Source organism: Colias eurytheme, chromosome 6 (genome assembly GCF_061535395.1).
Source record: "Colias eurytheme isolate Ceu_HAF_F1 chromosome 6, ilColEury1 Martin Lab GWU primary, whole genome shotgun sequence".
In the NCBI taxonomy this organism is placed as follows: Eukaryota; Metazoa; Arthropoda; class Insecta; order Lepidoptera; family Pieridae; genus Colias; species Colias eurytheme.
Genome location: NC_142985.1, coordinates 2,441,670 through 2,463,821, shown reverse-complemented (window position 1 = coordinate 2,463,821; position 22,152 = coordinate 2,441,670). Strand labels below are relative to the sequence as shown.

The 22,152-nt window shown below is 32.9% G+C and overlaps 2 protein-coding genes across 2 annotated transcripts in view; one reads left to right on the top strand and one right to left on the bottom strand.

Annotated features, from left to right (window-relative positions):
- The window catches only part of Sdc (Syndecan), a 278,055-nt gene that overhangs the window by 151,181 nt on the left and 104,722 nt on the right, over nucleotides 1-22,152 (top strand). The window lies entirely within an intron of this gene.
- On the bottom strand, nucleotides 1,391-3,390 carry LOC149907503 (lipase 3-like). Its single transcript, XM_090102497.1, has 2 exons — nucleotides 2,470-3,390; nucleotides 1,391-2,003 (listed from the first exon to the last, which is right to left on the bottom strand). Exons 1-2 carry the CDS (start codon nucleotides 2,690-2,692, stop codon nucleotides 1,594-1,596), a joined length of 633 nt encoding a protein of 210 aa, XP_089958623.1. The 5' UTR covers nucleotides 2,693-3,390; the 3' UTR covers nucleotides 1,391-1,593.

Sequence of the window (22,152 nt, the reverse complement as noted above, 5' to 3'; positions counted from 1 at the left end):
TGTGTGTGCACCAAAAGAGTGTTACTAGTGTTCGTGCGTCTCCCTTACCCGAGCGGGGAGAGTGTAGTGAAGTATCATGTGAACAAAACAGGCTCAGACGATGGGCAAGTGCGCGATTTAAAAGGAGCGATAGGTCGACGTCTCCAATAGCTCACAAACGCTCTGCTATAAGTGAATCAGTGGTGGAACTATAATCTTTATGCATTACAAACATTTCCAAACTTATAAAATTTTATATATATCTTCTGTGGGCCTCGGGAGCATGTTCGAGCAACGAACAAATATTTTATTTTAAATTACTTATTATCCATAGTTACATTACATTAATGACAATTATTGAGCAATAACGTAAATGAGGTCAAGCTGCCTCAGCATTATTATCGTGCGACGGCCGAGCCGGCCGGAAAGCGCAGTTCTTCCATAGCAGCGCCCGAGTGCTAATCTATCCGCTCGAATCCGCGTGAATTATATATAATTATTAGCGATAATTAAAGTGTTCCCAGTTGTCCCATAATATCATAGCATTATTAGCAGCATATAACGCGACCTAAATACAGTCCACATTCGATGTAATACGTAAACCGTACAAACACTTATAATTTTGTAAATCAGACCCATAACCTAACCAACCAACCAAACAGATCTCGTCAGTTTTATAATATTAGTAGCTATATAAATATGTACATATAAATAAAGATAATTACAATAATCTGATCCAAGTCAGCGTCTCGAGAACATGTGGTATTAGCGCAAGTGCTGCTGCTGACGATACCCTCGGATGATACGGTCCAGTCGGGTCCGTAGATCTCCACCACACCTCGGGTTTTGGCGAGCGCCTGAAAATATGAATATAATAAAATTTAGAGAAAATTGTTCAATCCATACTAATATTATAAATGCGAAAGTAACTCTGTCTGTCTGTCTGTTACTCAATCACGCCTAAACTACTGACCCAATTTGCATGAAATTTGGTATGGAGATATTTTGATACCCGAGAAAGGACATAGGTTACCTTTTATTGCGAAATAATAGGTATGTACCACGGGCGAAGCCGGGGCGGACCTCTAGTAGGTTCATATCTTATAAACTATGCTTTTTTAGGACAGGGAAATTTTGATTGTATAAAATTGTGCTGATAGCCTGAACACAAAATTATTCAGGAAATAACTGGTGGTTCATATAACATAGAAATAGTTTAATTTGGATAAATATGTGACTTGTATGTCGATTTATAAGTAATAACGAAAATACATCATATAATGGGATTAATAATGAAACGAACGGATATAAATTCATGAATAAAAGGTAAGTATTTATCTAGAGCCATAGACAATAATAAGAGGCATAATTCTAATCCTTCATTTCAATTCATAATAAAGCAAACGGTTTTTCCAAATATAATAATCAGCGTGATACGATAAACTATAGCTCCATATACCGACACTTGGTAATTTACGTAGATTAGCTAGGTAGAATTTAGTTGAAAGTATCTGATTATTCAATATGCGGGATAATCGACCTATACACTATTGCAATAGATCTCAAAATCGCATCAACATCTATAATCGTCTATCACAAACTTGGCTCATCCTATTACAGTGTAGTCGAACAATTGAAATTAATACTTACATGAATGCTGCTGGTAAACGAAGCTGCGCGTTTCAACGTCGGATTTGGGAAATGTCTCTGATACCCAACACCGGCCAACAGATGCGCCGATGCAAACTTCGCATTATATTCAGTCCTCATTGAATTTAGAACTAAGAACACGGTCCCTCCTTGCGAGTGGCCGATATAATGGAGTCGGTTCTGGCCAGTGTGCTGCAACGCAAAGTCGATCATAGCGGGCAAGTCATAGAGCGCAATATCCTCCCAAGAGAAGTCGAAGAAGTCAAACTTTTGTCTTCTATGATCTGGGTTCAAGGAAACATGGCGGCGGGAATTGCCCACTCCTCGGGCGTTTCCTAGCCACACGTCGAAACCAGCGTCCGCTAAGTTGAATCCTGTTAATAATTCAACGTTGTTTATGGTCTAAGTTTTTAACTTTTTAAATGTATTAAACAACGCGTTTGTGCTGATTTCATCAAGTATAAAGTTGCTGATTGAAATCTAAATCCGCAGAAAACAATTAGGTGAAATGAATTTGTGGAAATGTATCTAATTTACACAGATGACTGATGAGGTATTGTATTTAAACTTGGATATAAAACTAGATACTTAAATATAGCATAAGTATACCTAATCGAAACAAATATATATCTGAATAATTAGGAAACGTCATTAAACATGCAGTTATGAAATCAAAGTTGTGTTAATCGTTACTGTTGAGTTGAAAACTTTGAACATAATTCGTAATTCTGAAAACATACTCACACTTATTAGGAAAATACGATCTACCTACTTGTAAATGACAACCTAACCAAGCTAGGAATATTAGATTATCTTATTTTACCAGTAATATCGCCTTACCCATAGCATATCTAGGCCCTAACTCCACATAGGAATTGGAGCATCCAGTCAACCCATGCATCATGAAGACCACGGGCCGGGCTCTCGCGTCATGCTGGTTCTGTCCCCGGGGGATCCTGTTCACCTCCAGGATGTATCCGTCGGAGGTCGTGACGTCATAGCGCTCGGCTGGGTAACCTGCGCTGCGTATCTTGTCATGCTGTAAGGGTTTTTTTATAAACATGTAACACTTTAGTACCTAAACGTGAAAAGCTTCCAGCTACGTAGTTTTAGAACGTTGGTTTATAAAATTCGCATTATATTTAGTGCAAACTCTGTTTGATATGTTCACATAATGTACCTTCAAATATTGTTCGATAGACAGAAGATAAAAATAACGATAGTTACAACTGTCAGAAACATCATGTGCCACATTAGAGGCTTAATCCAAGTTACTTAAAAATTAACGATGAGAAATTTGATAGAATAAAAGCCGGTACAATAACTTATCCATACATTGCTCTCCAAAAACAACGCTATTTATCCATTGTCAACTAAGAGCAAAAAAATTGGTAAGTTAAAGGTAAAACATTACTTAATTACATTTAAATTAGGTACCCGAGAATAAATAAAACACGCAACTACTTAATTAAAAATTAATAGTCTCCCAAGGCTCATAGCTAAAGCCCCTCACGCACGCCCCCCATAAAGCCAATAAAACAAATAAATAATCTACTCACAGTGCGACACACGTCGCTTCCCACAACTAAATTCACTGTATAAAAAACAAATATTAAATTGATTATTTTAATCCACATTGTCGGGTAATAAAATTTCCTGCATGTGCAGTCCGTTATATATATTGTGGAACGCTATCTAAATCCCGGGTTTAAAATATAATATTTTAATCAACGAAATGTTAAAAATAATTTTTATTTTGTGTTTTTCCGAGAAACTTACATTTTTAGCAACAAAGATACGCAACTGTATTGGATCTGTTGAATATAGAACCGAATATCATGATAACTGCATAATAAAAGGTTTTTGTGCTTGAATTATTACATAATATTTTAAGACACTCTTCATAGATCATGGCTTTGTTTAAGATAAATTAGGAAAGTAATAAATTCGATTATTGAGGTAGGTCGGTAAAGGTCTTAAGTTAAAATAAGTAGTAAATTAGGTACAAATTAATCTATCAAAATTGTAAATTATTAACATCCAGCAGCACGATGTGGTGGTGTTCCTATGTCTAAAATGAAACAAAATAATCTGCTTAAATCATCATAAAGGTATGAAAGTTCTCAAATTTTTTATATGTTTAACTCAAGGAATTACATAATAATATCTACTATCAAATCCTTGAACTTGTCGATAAAATTTTATAATTATAAGCTTTTGGCCTCACCTTTAAAATCTTAAGAGTACCTCTTATCAGGCTTATCGTAATGATAAGTTATTTTTACGTATGTGTATAATTATATAAAAATATTCAATGGTTCTTGGTGTTTATACCACAGCTTACAATTTGTTCAATTCATTGGTTAAATAGTAGAGTAATCAATAGGTTGGTTACAGAGTAATCAATATTTTGGGTGTGTATGAAGTAGCCCAGATCCTAAAATTCTATATCTGAAGACGTTCTAAAGATAATAATTTCGTCTCAAATAAGCATTATTAAATGTTAAGTTTTGTATGAAACAAAAATAAAAACTTAATAGTTTTTATTTTTGTTTCATGCAAGTTGCTTAGTTCGAATACTTGCTTAAACTCAAACTCAAACTCAAAACTCAAACATTTATTTATTCAATTAGACTTCTTAAAGAAGCACTTTTGAAACGTCATTACATATTTTAAAATTTACCACCGATTCGGAAAGCAGTATCTACGGAGAAGAACCGGCAAGAAACTCCATAGTTGCTCTTTTAAATCATGTCAGTTTTACAATTTTACAAAATACATATGTAACAACATATAAGTATTGTAATAACATGCCAAAGAACTGTCCTGTGGTTTTTACGCGACAACCCTCCATGGGTTTTTATCGTCCATATATTCCTGAATACTGTAGTACGCTCTCTGAACTAGTACATTTTTTATATAAGTTTTAAATTTAGAACTACTAAACTCTTTAATATTATGAGGAATTCTATTGTAAAAGCGTATACCTTGACCCATAAATGAATTTTTAACTTTAGCTAATCGGAAAAATGGCATTTCAATTCTATTTCTGTTCCTTGTGCCATAACAGTGTCTATCTCCCACTCTTGTGTGTAAGTCGGCGTTTTTGTGTACATGCAAAATATTATTAAATATATACTGTGATGGTACAGTAAGGATACCAGTATTCTTAAAGAGATCTCTTAGTGAGTCCCGAGCACGTAAATTATATATAGAACGAATGGCTCTTTTCTGTAAGATAAATATAGTTTCTATATCTGCTGCCCTGCCCCATAGTAGAATTCCATAGGACATAATACTATGAAAGTAGCTGAAATAAACCAATCTAGCTGTATCTTCATCGGTGAGATGCCTTACCTTTCGGACTGCATATGCTGCTGAACTGAGCTTACCTGCAGCGGTGTTGACATGGGCTCCCCACTGTAGTTTCTCGTCCAATGTTAACCCAAGAAATACAGTCGATTCTGTAGGGTGTAATACCTCCCCGTTCAAGGTAATATTTCTGCTTAACTTTTTAACGTTTGGTAGTAAAAATTCAACACAAGTTGTTTTTTTGGCATTTAATAATAAATTATTAGCAGTAAACCAGTCGGATATGTGTAAAAGAGCACTGTTCACTTCGTCAACATTTGGGTCATGCCTATCCACATTAAATATTAATGAGGTATCATCTGCAAACAGAACTATTTCACACCTATCCTGTAAATAATAAGGTAGATCATTGATATATACCAAGAACAAGAAGGGTCCTAAAATAGATCCCTGTGGAACACCAATGTTAATTGACGCACCGCTAGAACGTTCTCCATTAACAACTACAGTTTGTATCCTATCATGCAGGTATGAGGCTATGAGGTTCTGAGCTTGTCCTTTAATCCCATAGTGATTAAGTTTACGCAATAAGGTACAATGTTCAACGCAGTCAAATGCCTTGGAGAGGTCACAAAATATCCCCAAAGCATTTTTTGAGTTTTCCCATGCCTTATATATATGTGTTAGTAGTGCAACTCCAGCATCTGTGGTTGAGCGCCCCTTTGTGAAACCAAACTGTTTGGTGTGCAGCAAATTATTAGATGCAAAGTGACTAGTCAATTGGTTTAATATTAACTTTTCGAATACCTTACTTAATGTTGGTAAAATCGAGATAGGTCTATAGTTGTTACAGTCTTCTTGATCGCCTTTCTTAAATAGAGGTATAACTTTACTAAGCTTTAATAAATTAGGAAATGTACCATAGTCACAACACTTATTAAATATAAAAGCTAAATTGTTCGCAATATTTTCTATTATATTATTAACTAAATTTACGGACATTCCCCAAAGATCACAAGTATTTTTTAAATTTAGTGTCTTAAAGGCTGTAACAATATCATTAGCAGTTACGTGTCGCAATTCAAATAATGTGCTGCACCCCGCAACATGGTCCCTCAAAAAGGTCTCTGCAAGTGCTGAAGACGAATTTAAATTATTAGTAATGCTAGCAGGGACACTACTAAAGAAATCTTCAAATGCAAGCGCAACATCAGCATTTTTGTCAATAACCATGCCATTATTAACAAGTTTTATGGTATTACTTGATTTGCTTTTACCCATTTCACCATTAATAATAGACCAAACTGTTTTAACTTTATTATCGGAGTCGCGTATTTTATCTCTGATATACAAACGCTTCGCAGTAAAACAAACAATTTTAAAAGTTTTTGAGTAATTTCTAACATAACTAAGAAAAGATGGGTCTTTATTATATTGCTTCATACCATATAACTCATAAAGAACGATCCTACACCTATGTATGCTAGGTGTCGCCCATTTGCTAAATGGTAAATCCTTGGTAATATTTAAAGATTTAACTTTAAATATTTTTTCAAATTCATTATGCACTAAATTAAAAAGATTTTTAAACATTTCACAAGGATTATTATGACAGGATTGATCATTCAGTACGGGCAGGCTTTTATTAATATTATCTCTAAATTTATTAATGCCTTTTTTAGTTATAGGCCTAACATTAATTCTTTTAAATTCAGGTAAACAATCCCATTCAAAAACTACTTTCTGGCCACAGTGATCCGAAGTGAGTGTATTGAGAATATTTTTCTCTAAACAGTTGCAGTCGCAGTATATATTATCAATACAGGTTGCAGAAGTAGGTGTAATTCGTGTGGGTTCATTAAAAAGTTTATACAGATTAAATGACTGAAACAAATTAACAATTCGTGTTGCCGTTTGTGTTTGTAAAAGTATATCAATATTAAAATCACCACATACTATAACTTTTTTTTTACTCCTACTTAAACGCTTTAATATTTCTTCCATGACTGTCTCAAACATATTATAGTCACTGGAAGGGGGTCTATAAACGCAAACAATAATATAACGCTCCAGCTCCACACAGGACAGTTCAATGGTCCGTTCTACAGAAAGGCTAACAATGTCAGTTCGTTCCTTGCATTTTAAACTATTGTGTACAAAAATAAGAGAACCTCCATGAATAGCGTTTGTTCTAAAGTATATACTTTTTAATTTATAATTATCAATATTTATTAACAACTGACATTGTTTAAGCCAATGTTCTGTTACACAAAATATTTTAATTCTATTATGATTTAAAAATAATTCTATTTCTAATAATTTGCTAGCCAAGCCTTGAATATTTTGATGCACAATAGAAAAAGACTGCTTAGCTGTTGTCTTATAAACTAGTTTAAATCTAGCTTAGGGCTAGATTGTCTGTCAACACTTAAACTAGGTTGATGTATATAATTACTACTACATAAAATTATAGTAGATCCAGGGTCTGATACTAAACATGTACCAGACTGTTAGCAAGTATTCGAACTTATACGTAAAACGAAGCAGTATGCAACATAATACTAGCGTTAGCTACTATTAAGTATTCTGTGATAATACTGAACTAACCCATGTGAATGTTTTGTTTGCAAACTTACTCATAACAAAACACACTAAATTTGCTAATTTTAGGTAAGTATTTCTGTATAATAGAATCTATTTTGATTGTGATTGGACTGTTAATATTATACCTGTTCTCAAAAAAAAGCATAGGTAGGTAATATAGATAAGAATAATAGAACTCTTTGCAAATCATTTTTTTTTATCCGAATCAGTAGTCCCTGGGATCAACCTCGTTAAAAGAAACACTCTTCTACTTAATGGGTAATAATATCAATTACAAGTTTATGAAAGCGGTTTGTCCAATTTCAACCTTATAAACAAAGTATAATCTGTTGTATAATTCACTGGGATCAGGAATTTCCATTTAAGAAGAAGAAGAAGAACACATTCAAACACGTATGCATATCCAAACTTAACTAAGCGGTTCCTTGAACAACCATAAGAATAATTTAGGGCTTTATCTCTATAGAAAACAAGACATTTCACCTGTAAGGGCTCACTTATGAGGGTCGCTTGTAATGGCTCATTAGCGTTTGTTAAGTGCGGTTTGACAGATGATATATGACCTCATACTTAGTTCTTGAACATGCTTATTGTATTTCATCATTACTTTTCCCCGTTTCCGTGAAACAATACAACAAAATATACCAACACAGTTAATTTCCTATATCCGTGATCTTTTAACCCTACAGTAGTCGCGTACCTAAAAGTGACGTGTGTGGTCGCGTGGTCTACAATACCATTTTTAAAACAAGAAAAAGTACATAAATAACTTAAAAAGTCTTTTATTTATTTATAAATCATCATTACTATATAGTTTCTATTTAAAACTAGCGGTCCGCCCCGGCTTCGCCCGTGGTACATATTTACGTTTTCTCTACATAAAAACTAGGGATGTAACGATACATGATTTTGCCGATACGATACCGATACCGATATTTGTAGTAATGTATCGGCGATACCGATACCGATACCGATATCGATGGCTTGGTAGAAAAATAAATAGTGAATTATGCATAAAAAGTTACCAACATTTAACAGAGACAACTGTTAATCGTATTCTTTTAAATAAAAATGCCAAATCAAAAAACAACAAAACCATTTATTTTAGTATTATTATTTTACGAAGTCAGTTAAACTTTAAGTAATACACATACAATCAGTACCTAATAAAAGTTTACTATTCTGCCGTCCTTCATCACTATCACTACATAGTATAAAACAAAGTCGCATTCTCTGTCCCTATTTCCCTATGTCCCTATGTCCCTATGTCCCTTTGTACGCTTAAATCTTTGAAACTACGCAACGGATTTTGATGCGGTTTTTTTTAATAGATAGAGTGATTCAAGAGGAAGGTTTATATGTATAATAACATCCATTAAATAGTGTAGAAGTACTGTTATTTTTGAGGTTTCTAACGTGATGTCGTAAATAATTACATTTTATCCGCTTACATTGCAAACGCAGGCTGAACCCTACGAGCTTTATCAAAATAATGTACTAAGTATTGTACACATTGAAAAGGTCTACAGAAAAGTCCGCGATGGCATATGTCTATCTCTTATGGATAACCCACAATAACTTTTTTTTGTCATTTACTTTTTACGACAAATAATGGCTAATTTTCGAAGCGATTTTAACCAATACAGCATTAATCCTTAACCAATTAAATACCTTGAATACATTGTTCATTTAATATAGTTCTATATGGCCCTTTACACCGTATGATTTAAGTGAATATTTTCGAAGATATTACAGATTTAAAAATTGCGGGGCGTACCGTTTGCGGCGATACCGGCCGGCCGGGCCGCTATGTTTTTATATACAACGTTAAAAGTTTTTCTGTAGTGTATTTAGTATCAGCATTGCACCCGTGCGAAGCCGGGGCGGGTCGCTAGTTAACTAGAAAGCCGTTAAGCCCACGAAGTGAGTTTCGAGTAAATGGCAAAAAACACGGAAATCGTTATTTCTTAAAAATTATGACACTTACAATAATTATTGTGAGATACATCGATCGACATTTAATTATATATAAATATTAGTTTTTACCCAGAAACTGTTATAATTTATTTTTAAATTCACTTTTTCTCGTTTAGTTCAGCATAATAATCTGAAAATTTTAACTATTTACTGGACAAGACGGCCGTTCACATACCATAGCGACTTTTTAGCTAAGTAATTTAGTATTTTTATTTTCATTTTGTGATTTTTTTTTATTTAGTAATAAAATGCTTACCTAAAACGTCGTTAAGCTACTATAACTACTTTTAAGCTATGACTTTCGTTTTAATTTAAATTTCAAAAACTTTATAATCAGCGTTTAAGGGTTTTTGGATGCTTTTGTACTATGATTCTATATAGTTGTACTAAATATTAATCTTACTAATGTTAAAAATTTGCTGCTGTCTGAGGCTTTGCTCTCGGGAATTACATCCTCTAGGTCAACCATCAACCAATGGAAAGAAGGATCAAAAGCTTTTAGGTTTAAGTATTAAGGATTTAAACACTATCTAAATTTAGCGTCTTATTGTGAGTAACAAGTATTTTAAACTCTTTTACTAATTGACTCTTTTAAGTTTTCGATAAAATTAACCTTTATTTCTCGTCATGTTCACGTTTATTTCATTACAGTGGCTCATTAAGGGGTTAAGATTGAGATAAATCTTCTCGCTTTTCTTTTTTGGAACCGTATATTCATTTAGAATTGCAATTTTAACGTTATTTTATAAATATTCTTCTGCGAAGCCATCATACGAGTCACGGATATGTGAGTACATATAGAACCACAAACATATATAAACATAAATCGTTTCCTGAAAAAAAGAATTAAGACTTGTGCACAAGGTTTTTGAAAAAATAAAACCCTGGTTTCAATAGGGCTTCAAGCTCTTACATGTGGGATGCTCTTAATAAATAATGTAGAACCGCTTATCAAATGATTAGAAGACTCTTTCATCCACATTCAGAAAATATAATATACCAGAAATCAGAATATGTGGAAAATAGCAGGAGGTAGAAAACTTTTTATTTGCTACTATGTAAAAAATACAAATCTTAATAATCTTATACATATAAAGATAAGAAAAAATAGCAATAGTTGCAAAATGGACTCCCCGTCAGCGGGTCAAAGGTAGTGTACTCCTAACAATTTTTGTATCACCATCTCTAGTACATTGCTTGACAGTCGATTACTAATTCCACCCAAGGGGTAAATTACATAATTAATAAATAGTTTTAAAAATTAAATAGTACAGACTGTCTTTCTTCTCTTTCTCGGTTACAGAGACAAATCAGAGTCTAAACAGAGAAGTACGATTAAAAGTTCGCACTGTCGTAACCATTACCTACCAAATTTTCGTAACTTTGACTTGTTATATTTTCCGTAATTTAGCTGCTAGATTGTTTAAAACTTAGTAAACCTGATCAGAAACAATACGTCTTGTAAAAGAAAATCAAAAACAATCGGTACTCTGCTTGGGAGCGACATTATTTCATCATCACTCTCATCCCCAAAACTGATGCATCACCAGAATTGGATAACTGCCTTTTAGCTTAAAAATGAGGGTTAGCTGCTTTGTAGCTAAGCAAAAAAGTGTTATTAGAATTTTTCCTAAATAAAATTACTTAACTAAAAAAGCGTTAAGGGCGAGTAACTGCAAATAAGGTAAGGATTTCCATTGGAATCGTTATATGAAAGCATATCATAAAGCAGTTATAGTCCTTTTGCGTCCCTATAGTCAAGTATAATCTGATAACGTACTTTTAGTCAAGTAAAAAGCTAAAAAATAATAATTAAATCTGGCGGTTATGGTACTTTTAAGGAAATTTAGCGAAGTAGTGTTGGTTAGACGCTTTCAAGTTATGGAATCGCTGAAAATTGTGACACTTAACGGCTTACAATATTTTCATATATTTATAACTATTAATGCTAGAGAAATGATTCTTGAGACAGAAAGATAGAGAATTCTGAACTCTATCACCCTACATTTAAAACTGAAAATTGACCATTTGAGGGTTAACGGCTTTTTAGTTAAAGGACGGCAGTATTGGTAGAGTTTTTTCAGAAAACAAAGTGCGCACGCGCGGGCGGCCTCCCGCATCGTTCATTGGGCGCGGATTTTTGAATTATTTGATATCAAAAAAATTGGTTGTTTGTAAAGTAGGTTTACGATCGAGATGTTTACGTGATAACATAATGCAGTGGCAGCGCTCGAGATGAAACGGGAGATCGGTCCGTCTCTCTCTCGTTATACCTGCGATCGCGCTCGTGAGGTTTTGGTGTGACACAAGTTTATGAACATGTCACCCGACTAAAAGGATTTTAAAAACGTTATCACGTTAAAAATTAAAAAAATTCAAAATTATTTATTTCTTTCCTTTACATAAACAAATTTGTGATTGGAACACTCCTAGTAAGCAAATAAAATGCTGGTGTCAGGAGGTTCCGCTCTTCCTTAACACTATTACAGAAACAGAAATAAAACAATATGAATGAATACAATGCAAAAACATAAAAGAAAAGAAATAATTTAATAAAAAAATATCGGTATCGGTTGATTTATTATCGGCGATACCGATATATCGGCTTGCCGATATATCGGCCGATATATCGGTATCTGTATCGGTATCGTTACATCCCTAATAAAAACCATCCTCGTACTTCAAGGAATATAATAAAAAAAGAATTATCGAAATCGGTTCAGCCGTTCTCGAGTTATGCGCTTACCAACACATTTTGCGATTCATTTTTATATATAAGATAATCAACAAAACATACAACCATATCATTTATGATTAGAAAAAACAAACATTTGCATGGCATTTGCATTGCATTTGCATGGCGTTTGCATGGCATTTGCATGGCACTTGCATGGCACTGGCATTAAAATCACAATATTATATTTGTAAAAAATAAATGAAACAGTCTCAACAAAAAACTTACGTAGTTGGTCGCGCGGCATACGTACGTAGACCGCGAATTTAGCGGAGAATGAGTTGATCTCCATTTTCCGGTATTAATCCCATGATAAACTTGCGGTTTCACTAAATGATAAGATTAGTAATTTATTTTGACGGATGAGTTATTATAGTTATTGATATGCAAATATTCATTACAAATATTAAGAAATATAATTTGGAAAATCCAAAAGTGCACGCCTCATAATTTTTTTTTAATAAATATTTATTAATTATTATTTTTGTTTATTTAATAACAATTAAACCACATCGAATCAGACCCTGAAAAATGAAAGGGTTCTATTCCTGAGCATACTCAAGCGTAAGAGAAAAAAAAAGACTCGATTAGTAAAGTATTTCGGTTGCTATCGTGTTAAGGCCGTGTACGCGGTCCGTGCGCTGTTTGGCTCAAATATGTGATTTTTCAAACCAGATTGTCCATCAACCACTTATCTTACAAACATATGAATTACTAATAATTTTAGGAAATTTTATTGTCTATGTAGTTAGTTAAGAGTTTTTTTCAATTAATACAGTATTTCTGAATACCATCAAGATAACTGAGCCGATGATTCCTTGATTTCACTTTTAGTGTCAATTTCGAAGCTAAAAATATCTGAAATTGCTGACAGATCTAACACACAATTATTTTTAACTAACTGCAAAAATCCTTATTAAAATAGTTAGTTAAAAGATTTTTTTATTTTGGACTCCTAACTTACGAAATTAAAATCCGAACAATGTGAATTTTTTTAGAAATTATAGTCGACAAAATGATTATTTTTACCAAGATATTTGACTTTATTGAATATAATTTATACATATTGCAATAAAAGAATGTCTTACTTATAAGATAAAATTTAAAAAAATCAACTAAGGTACCTCTATTATTTTTCTACAATTTTTTTTAAAGTACTATAAAACACTGCGCGCGACCCGATTAAAATCAGTCGGCAGCGAGCCTTTCCAGATCCAGAGGGAGGACATGTTGCTCGGCGCTCTCCTGTGGACCTATGCTGTTCATAGTAAAAGGATAGCGCAAGCCGCGATCTATCGTAATAGATCGCGGAGTTTTTGACTTGCGTTAAATAGAATATGCGCGCTTAACAAGAAAAAGGATCCGCACATACAGACACACGGACGTCCAAGACAGAACTTTTTTAGACTGTTTTTTAACTAGTTTAAATAACAAAAATGACATCAAAAATATCATGAACGTTAAAAATAGTGTTTTTTCTTAATATGTGTGTGTATGTATTATATTACAAGTGCAATGTATGATACATAAAGACATTTTAAGTTTGAAAAATCAGATGTTTTGCGCGAAGTGACAGTAGTACCCACCTCAACGCTTCGCTTATGAGGCGTGCAATTGTTAATGTTATTTTTAGAACAAAAATGAAAATTTATTTTATATTAAAACGACGATCATAAGATGATAAGGGTAGATCTGGTAACGTAAGAAATGAATTGTAGTACATACTAAAGGTTTAAACCTACTTACCTTAACCTTAACCTATAGTATGTATATCAAATTAAAAATACGATAAATAATTGCGCTTGCGCTAGATACTACATTATCTATTTTCATAAGTTATTAGCATTTTTATGTTATCAATTATTACGAAATATTGCATTGATAAAATATTATATAGTTGATAACTTCTACTTCAATAAAACGAAACTTCCCAAGAAAATGAATACATATACCTACCCCTACATACATATGACATATACATTATATTCTTATTATCCAGGCTAGGACGTCCATTAAGATTAGATTTTTTTAAACGTTCGTACTCATATACAATTGTATATTATATACTAGCGGTCCGCCCCGGCTTTGCCCGTGCATATTTCGCAATAAAAGGTAGCCTATGTTCTTTCTCAGGGTCTAATGATTATCTGTGCCAAATCTCATCAAAATCGTAAGTAGTTTATGCGTGAAAACCATACGTACATAGGTACATAATTACAAACCTTTCCTCTTTATAATCTCTTATATATATAAAATTCTCGTGTCACAATGTTAGTCTGCATACTCCTCCGAAACGGGTGGACCGATTCTCATGAAATTTTCTGTGCATATCGGGTAAGTCTGAGAATCGGCCAACATCTATTTTTCATATGTACCACGGGCGAAGCCGGGGCGGACCGCTAGTATTAGTATAGGATTGACTAATGATGAGTTATGAAATTAATTTAAAATTAGTTGCATGAGTAACAATGGATGAACTACCAGGACAACATAATTAGTATGGTATTAGTTTTGTGTTCCTGTTTTTAATAACGTAACTTTTAATAGCTATCCGAAGGCGATGAACAAACAAACTTGTATGCGGAAAGTTTAGCTTATGTATTATCATACGTAGATCTTAAAAGTTTGGGATATTGGGCATATATTAGGAAGCTGAAGACTTTGTTATACCTACTTAAACGGGTTCATTATCATTTTCAGATACAGGTGGCTATAGGTGGCTTATGATGTATGAGAACTGTCATTATTCCACACTGGAAATATTACTGCTTCAAGACGTAATGTTTTACATCATGGTACGGAGACTGTTTAGTTGACCACACGCATAGAAGAGTTATAAAAACTAACTCACAGTATTTTTTTTTATTACTTCCATATATTTATTTGTCACTAGATTTCCGCCCGCGGCTTCGCCCGCGTTTGCAAAGGAAAACCCGCATAGTTCCCGTTCCTGTGGGATTTCCGGGATAAAAACTATCCTATGTGTTAATCCAAGTTACCCTCTATATGTGTGCTAAATTTCATTGTAATCGGTTTAGTAGTTTTTACGTGAAAGAGTAACAAACATCCATACATCCATACATCCTTACAAACTTTCGCCTTTATAATATATATATTAGAATATTAGATATATTATTGTCTTATTTAGCTAAAGTTACTTTGTATTATTTTCCAGTATAAATGTTTTCATCATTTTATCTCATCAACCCCTCTGTTTATAGGCTCGATTTTATTACATACAAATTGTTCACAGAATCAGTAATTGAACTGTCATGAAGGTGTGCCATAAAATGGTTATGTACTTTGACGAAAAGTCATAAAATTGTTGTTCCGTAAACTTATCTGAAGATAAATACTAATTTACAACCGATTAATACGCGAATTAAGATACGGTATTTGCTATCAAACTTGTCTATAAATGGCTGGGATCTATTCAGTGTGAATTTCATTTGTATTTGAATTACAACTGTGGGTCTACAACATCAGTAAAAAAGACCGGGGTTCGAAACTTGTCACGTTTCTGGAATATGACCTAAAACTTTATAGGAATCCAGTGTCCCGTACTGGCAACAAAATAAACTAATGATGATGATTATAATATTTTTCTTTATATTTTTAACTTAAAACATTTACACCAAATTCCTTTACCTTTTTATTAAGTATTACCTGCATGAGTGCGGTAAAGACTTAACTCGACCAAATTATTTATGCCGTTTCTCCATTAACCATGCATCGTTTAAGCCACTTACGAACTTTTGACTGAACAAAATTTTAAAGTGATTTTAAATATTATAGGAACAAAATTAATTGCCCTTTAAAACGGACTTTTAAAATACATTTTTGCCAAATTGCTTAAAAAGCGAGGTTTTCAAGATTATTGAGAAATTTACTCGCCAAAGTATTTTTTTGTTTCAGTTGGTCAAAATTTATGTTTAGCGAAGAACACAGGACCATCTAATTTCTTCTATTCTATTTTACTTGAATTTTCTTTGAATATATTGTTTATCTATCTTTTATTCTGAATCTTGTGGTCCATTCAAAGTATGACTTCTTATCATAAATGGTTTAGAGTAGACAATCCTATTAATATTATAAATGTGAAAGTTTTTCAGTAACAGACAGACAGACAGAGTTACTTTCGCATTTATAATATTAGTAGGGATAATATAATAATATAATATTAGATATTAGATATTTCATAGAAGTATTACATCTTACAAGTGCTATTGCATTCAATATGACATCTAAGCCTATTTTCTCGCAACTCGGTGAGGCTTCATACGAGTGTATGTCCCTTGCAATATATTTAATATAGAGTATCATATTACATATTTCAGAGGATATTCTTTTCTTATTCTTTTGTGTTGTCTTTTAATACAGATGAAGATACCAGGACTATTAATGAAGAAATTGTATTATATTTATACGTCTGTCATGTTTTTTTCTGCTTTTAAGTTTTGGACCATCCTTATTTGGCATTTATGCCTTGATAATTAATACAATCTTTTATATTTACAAAAGACAGTGTTACTAGAGTGTGAGTTTGTTATCTTATATCCTGTATTAAAAGTATTAGCGAATCCAATAGATATGACCAATTATATAAATTGTGTCACTGTAGAATGTATGTACGTACTAGGGATGTAACGATACATGATTTTGCCGATACGATACCGATACCGATATTTGTAGTAATGTATCGGCGATACCGATACCGATACCGATATCGATGGCTTGGTAGAAAAATAAATAGTGAATTATTCATAAAAAGTTACCAACATTTAACAGAGACTTAACTGTTAATCGTATTCTTTTAAATAAAAATGCCAAATCAAAAAACAACAAAACCATTTATTTTAGTATTATTATTTTACAAAGTCAGTTAAACTTTAAGTAATACACATACAATCAGTATCTAATAAAAGTTTACTATTGGTAGAGTTTTTTCAGAAAACAAAGTGCGCACGCGCGGGCGGCCTCCCGCATCGTTCATTGGGCGCGGTTTTTTGAATTGTTTGATATCGGTATCGGTTGTTTTATTATCGGCGATACCGATATATCGGCTTGCCGATTATATCGGCCGATATATCGGTATCGGTATCGGTATCGTTACATCCCTAGTACGTACTAATAAGTATAATTTTATGTTAAAATGAATTAGTTTTGTGCACTCACGTATACATCTATATTATCCTTTTCATCTTAGATGCTTGAAGAGATTTCTTTAATAAGCCATTTTTTGCGATATACTCACTTTTTCAATCGTTATCAAAACATATCGTTGTTATCTCTTGTTTATATGATATATTGTATTGTTTGTTTCCCAAATATAAATAAATAAAATAAAATAAAAATCGGTTTAAAAAGAGGAGGCTCTTAATTCTACTGTTTGTTACCTCTGAAATTTCGAATAGGTGAATCGATTGTGATGATTCCTTTTTTTATATCTAATTCTGACAATTGAGCGGTTTAGTTTCTTGTTCAAAATAATTATAAAAAGACGACAGGGTATATTTTTTTATAATTTATCTCAATGAATTTTTTTCCCCGCAATTATATCTAATGTTTTACATATTTATATATCAAAATAAACATTTGTAGAATTGCATGTATAGGCCGGTCGATAGAGGAATCCATTATGATATATCCACTTGATATCCCTCCGTCCATTTTAACTAATGATACTCCATTCTCTTTAAATATCTGTTTCGATAAAATAATGTATAGTAAAATATGTCTTTAGTTGGGACCAATGTTAGTACGATTAAAACAATTGCCATATAGATAGTATGATCTACATTTTACATATATATGAGATGAGTGTAATAGAGACCTACTTTTACGTTTTTCGAATATAAAAGTGTTAAAATGTATAGTATTTTCTGGTGTTTGATTAATAATTAATAGTTAATTTCTAAATGTTAAAATGTATGTTGAAAGGTACATGCAATACATTTATTTTTTTCTTCTTCATGGGATATGCGAACACAGTTCAGGTTTTAGAATTTTTCTACTTTTTCATTAGGTACAACTCATAGGTATAAATAACCATCGTCAACTCTTTTATTCTGTTTTTTTTTGTCATGTTTGACCCTGACCTTCAACTGTTTTCATTTCAAATCGATTTTATAGGTATGGTATGTCCTAGCACAGAGAGACTTTCGCATTTATAATCGGTAATCAATTATTTCGGTAGTATTATACTATCTGTGATGTTAGTATGACACAAGTATATTAGAATTCTTAATTCCATCGATCGTTCTTTAATTTGAAGTTATGTTGGTACTATTCATTATGATGGTACCTACTATTCATTATGTTGGTACTATTTACTGAATTAACATTTAGTATTCAGGTAAAACAAACAGACTATTTGTACAGGCGATAATTTATGAACTATTGAGTTCGTCACTTCGCTTATCGGCACGCAATTTGCGGTCAGCGGTTTTGTTAACATTTTCGATATTTATAGAACTAGGTTTTATGTATTGGAAAAATTTATTAAATAAAATAAAGAATATTTAAGAATATGTTAACGCGTATGGAAACGCGTTAAATAAATATCTTTGGAACAAGCACGAAAATTATCAGACAATATTTAAATTAAAGATAATATGTATTCCAAAATATGAGAAAAAAAAATTACAAGTAATCTATGTCTAAAATAAAAAATACCCGTGATAACCGTCTTATAAAACCAAATTATGTAAAAGATGTTAGTATTATCGCCTACACCAATTAACCAAATTACCTTCTCAATAGAATATAGTTCATTAGTTCTTAATCCATAGTAATTCTCATTAACCTGCCGCATCCCAGGTGTAAACTGTGATTTACAACCAACCTAACTAGACCTATATCCCCTAACATTAATGTTTATGAAGCCTTATAGCAGTATTATTTCCAGCGTGAGAAAAGGATAGCGCTAGGCGACCTATATATCGCTGTCTTTTTTCCACACTTATAATACTGTTGGGGGCAGGTGTTTAAGGGTTCTTTCTGACTGGTTATCAAGGACATTAAAGAGATAAATAAGAACGTGTAAAGCAGGAACGGTAATGGAGGAAGTCGTTTGAACAAGAATGAAGAGAAAATGTTTTTGAAGGATTATTAAAAACAGTTTGCAGTCTATAAATATGTTGTGGAAGTTGTAGATTGTCTTGAGTACCGTTGCTCATAATATAACCAGTATTGAGTTTTGTTTAAAATTTGTTTCCTATTACCTACCTATCTGTTAGACATAAATATATGCAATTGCATCAATCAGACTAGTAGAGAGTAATTTTGAGATGAAAAACATCCTTTAGAACGAAACAAGATGATCACAAACAACACATTATTTACAATCTAAATTATTTCAATTAAAATAATATAACTAGTCCATTTAGTTTACGTAGCACCAATGCCTACGCTTTGGAGCTACGTAAACTAAGCGTAGCACTACGCTGATCCGCGCTTTGAAAATTTAAGAAAACAACTCATCGTTATAACATTTCATAAATCATATCGCGATAAAACTGCGCAGCAATCAATTCAATATACACTGAACATTTCGCAGCACGTCGCTCAAACTATTTTAATTAATTGAAAGCAGTGGATGGTGAAATTTGTGAAATTCACTCCTGCGTATCGGATCGCACGTGTGCCTCAGTTCGCTAGCTCCAGGACTTGCGCTGAATAATTTTAGACTTCATTTATACAATGTGACAATAACTAGATGGAACGCTTTTGTCTCTCGAACGTTCTTTCTTTCTACTATTAATTTTGTAGACACAAGTACCTACGGGTAGGTATGTTTTTAGGTATAGGTACATACAATGTAGAGATAATCAGCAATTCGAATAAATTCGTAATTCTGCCTGTGTATGGTAAATCTATACTAATATTATAAAGAGGAAAGGTTCGTAATTAGCTAATTACATATGTATGTATGTATGGATGGTTTTCACGGATACACTACTGGACCGATTTTGATGAAATTTGGCACAGACAATCTTTAGACCCTGAGAAAGAACATAGGCTACCTTTTATTGCGAAATCGGTACTACGGGTGAAGCCGGGGCGGGCCGCTAGTTAAAAATAATTTTGCTATCCATTTTTTTACACTCATAAGTTTTGAATTATTTATTTGTCACGATACGTTTTGCGTGAGATCCAGTTATATTTTTGCCCATTTTCTTCCTTAAAAGATGTATTAAAAACGACCATCATGTCCAGAACATTGTCCTCCAAACGTTTGAAGAATTCATAAATAAATATATCCTTAAGTGGTACCCTATAGACATTAAGGCAATATCCAGGCCTATCACGGAATAACCAATGAAATATTAGACGATTCGAGCAAAATGTTACTTCGTTTGCAGAACGCCGTCCCTTTGGAGTAGTTTCGGGATCGAATTATACGTGATACGAATATTGTAGACAATAAACGTGTAAGTTAAATTCCTTTGATTTATTTGAGTTTGGTCTTTGTAACTTTGGACAGTTTATAAATGTTTCAATGTTAAATATTTTTTGGAATAGCATGATCTTCTTTGAATTTGATGAATTTGGAGATTAATAGTCTTCTTATAGTATTTCACTGTTAACTTATATATAACGACCATTATGGCATGAGCCTCGTAAGTTATTTGACTGTTCATTAGATTAATTATAATCTTGGTAGTTTGTAGAGGGCCAAATACAGATCGGAGATCCGCAGTAGGTAGGTATATCAAAATTAGTTTAACAGTTATATTGTGAAGGCTAAACTTACACTTTAGCATATTGTAATATAAGTATACTTCACACTAAAAATTCTTTAATTTCTCCAATTCTCAAATAGATTAGATGACAAGATTTCTTAAAAACTAATCAAACATTGCACCCTATAAACCCAGTATCTATACCGACTCTGAGTTCCTCGGTACAATTCCCGTATCTAATGTGAAGCGATACGATCCGCTGCCAAGTCCCCTGTAGGAAATGGTGCGATAACTTCACAGCAATAGCACTTTTAATCACTGTAAGTCCGGTGCACAAACACATTTGAAACAAGTACATGGATCAGTGCTTTATTTAGTTCCTAAATCTTTATTTAGTTCGGAAGGGTAGAAAATTTAGATTATGCCAATCAGTAATGAGTGCTCTGAATGGGATATGCTCTTTTTATCGGTTAGAAGAAAACTGAGAAAAAATATTGTCTTCCTCTAGTCTCTCTAACAAGTCTTTTGCGCTTTTTGTTAGAATGTTTTTATTATCTTATATATAAAAATGAATCGCAAAATGTGTTGGTAAGCGCATAACTCGAGAACGGCTGAACCGATTTCGATAATTCTTTTTTTATTATATTCCTTGAAGTACGAGGATGGTTCTTATGTAGAGAAAACTTAAATATTATGTACCACGGGCGAAGCCGGGGCGGACCGCTAGTTTTTAATAATTAAATAAGTGTATAATGTAGATGCTGTTGGTACATTATAAAGTCGTGAATTTTGTTATATTTGATTGTTCCAATGCCTTTTCCAATCACGAAAATATATGTAATATCGTGAACGATAGAATGTTTATTTCAAAATATAGTCTTCATTCAATCGTTTGGCTCTCATAAAATATTCACAATCATACAGCCGTTGCGTGTAAAACCTTTTTAACAGACTTTACGATCACTAGGTCACAAAATATCGTAAAATCATCGTCGAACAAGTTTATAACCACACACAAATCATAATATCCCGGGATCAGCATTATTTACAGTTCAAAATAAAGGTATTAAAAACTGTCAGCTCGGTAAACCAGGTGGTGCGATAAAAGCGAGTTTTTATGAATATTTACGGAGTCGTGTGACATTAAATAAAGATGAATTAGCTTGTTTACTTCCTTATTTGTATTTACGTCTGCTAGGAACATGGATTTAC

Coding starts and splice junctions, on each gene's coding strand:
- LOC149907503 (XM_090102497.1), bottom strand. CDS start 2,692: ATGTTTATAAAAAAACCCTTACAGCATGACAAGATACGCAGCGCAGGT. Junction 2,004..2,469: donor AGGGCCTAGATATGCTATGG/GTAAGGCGATAT, acceptor AATTATTAACAG/GATTCAACTTAGCGGACGCT.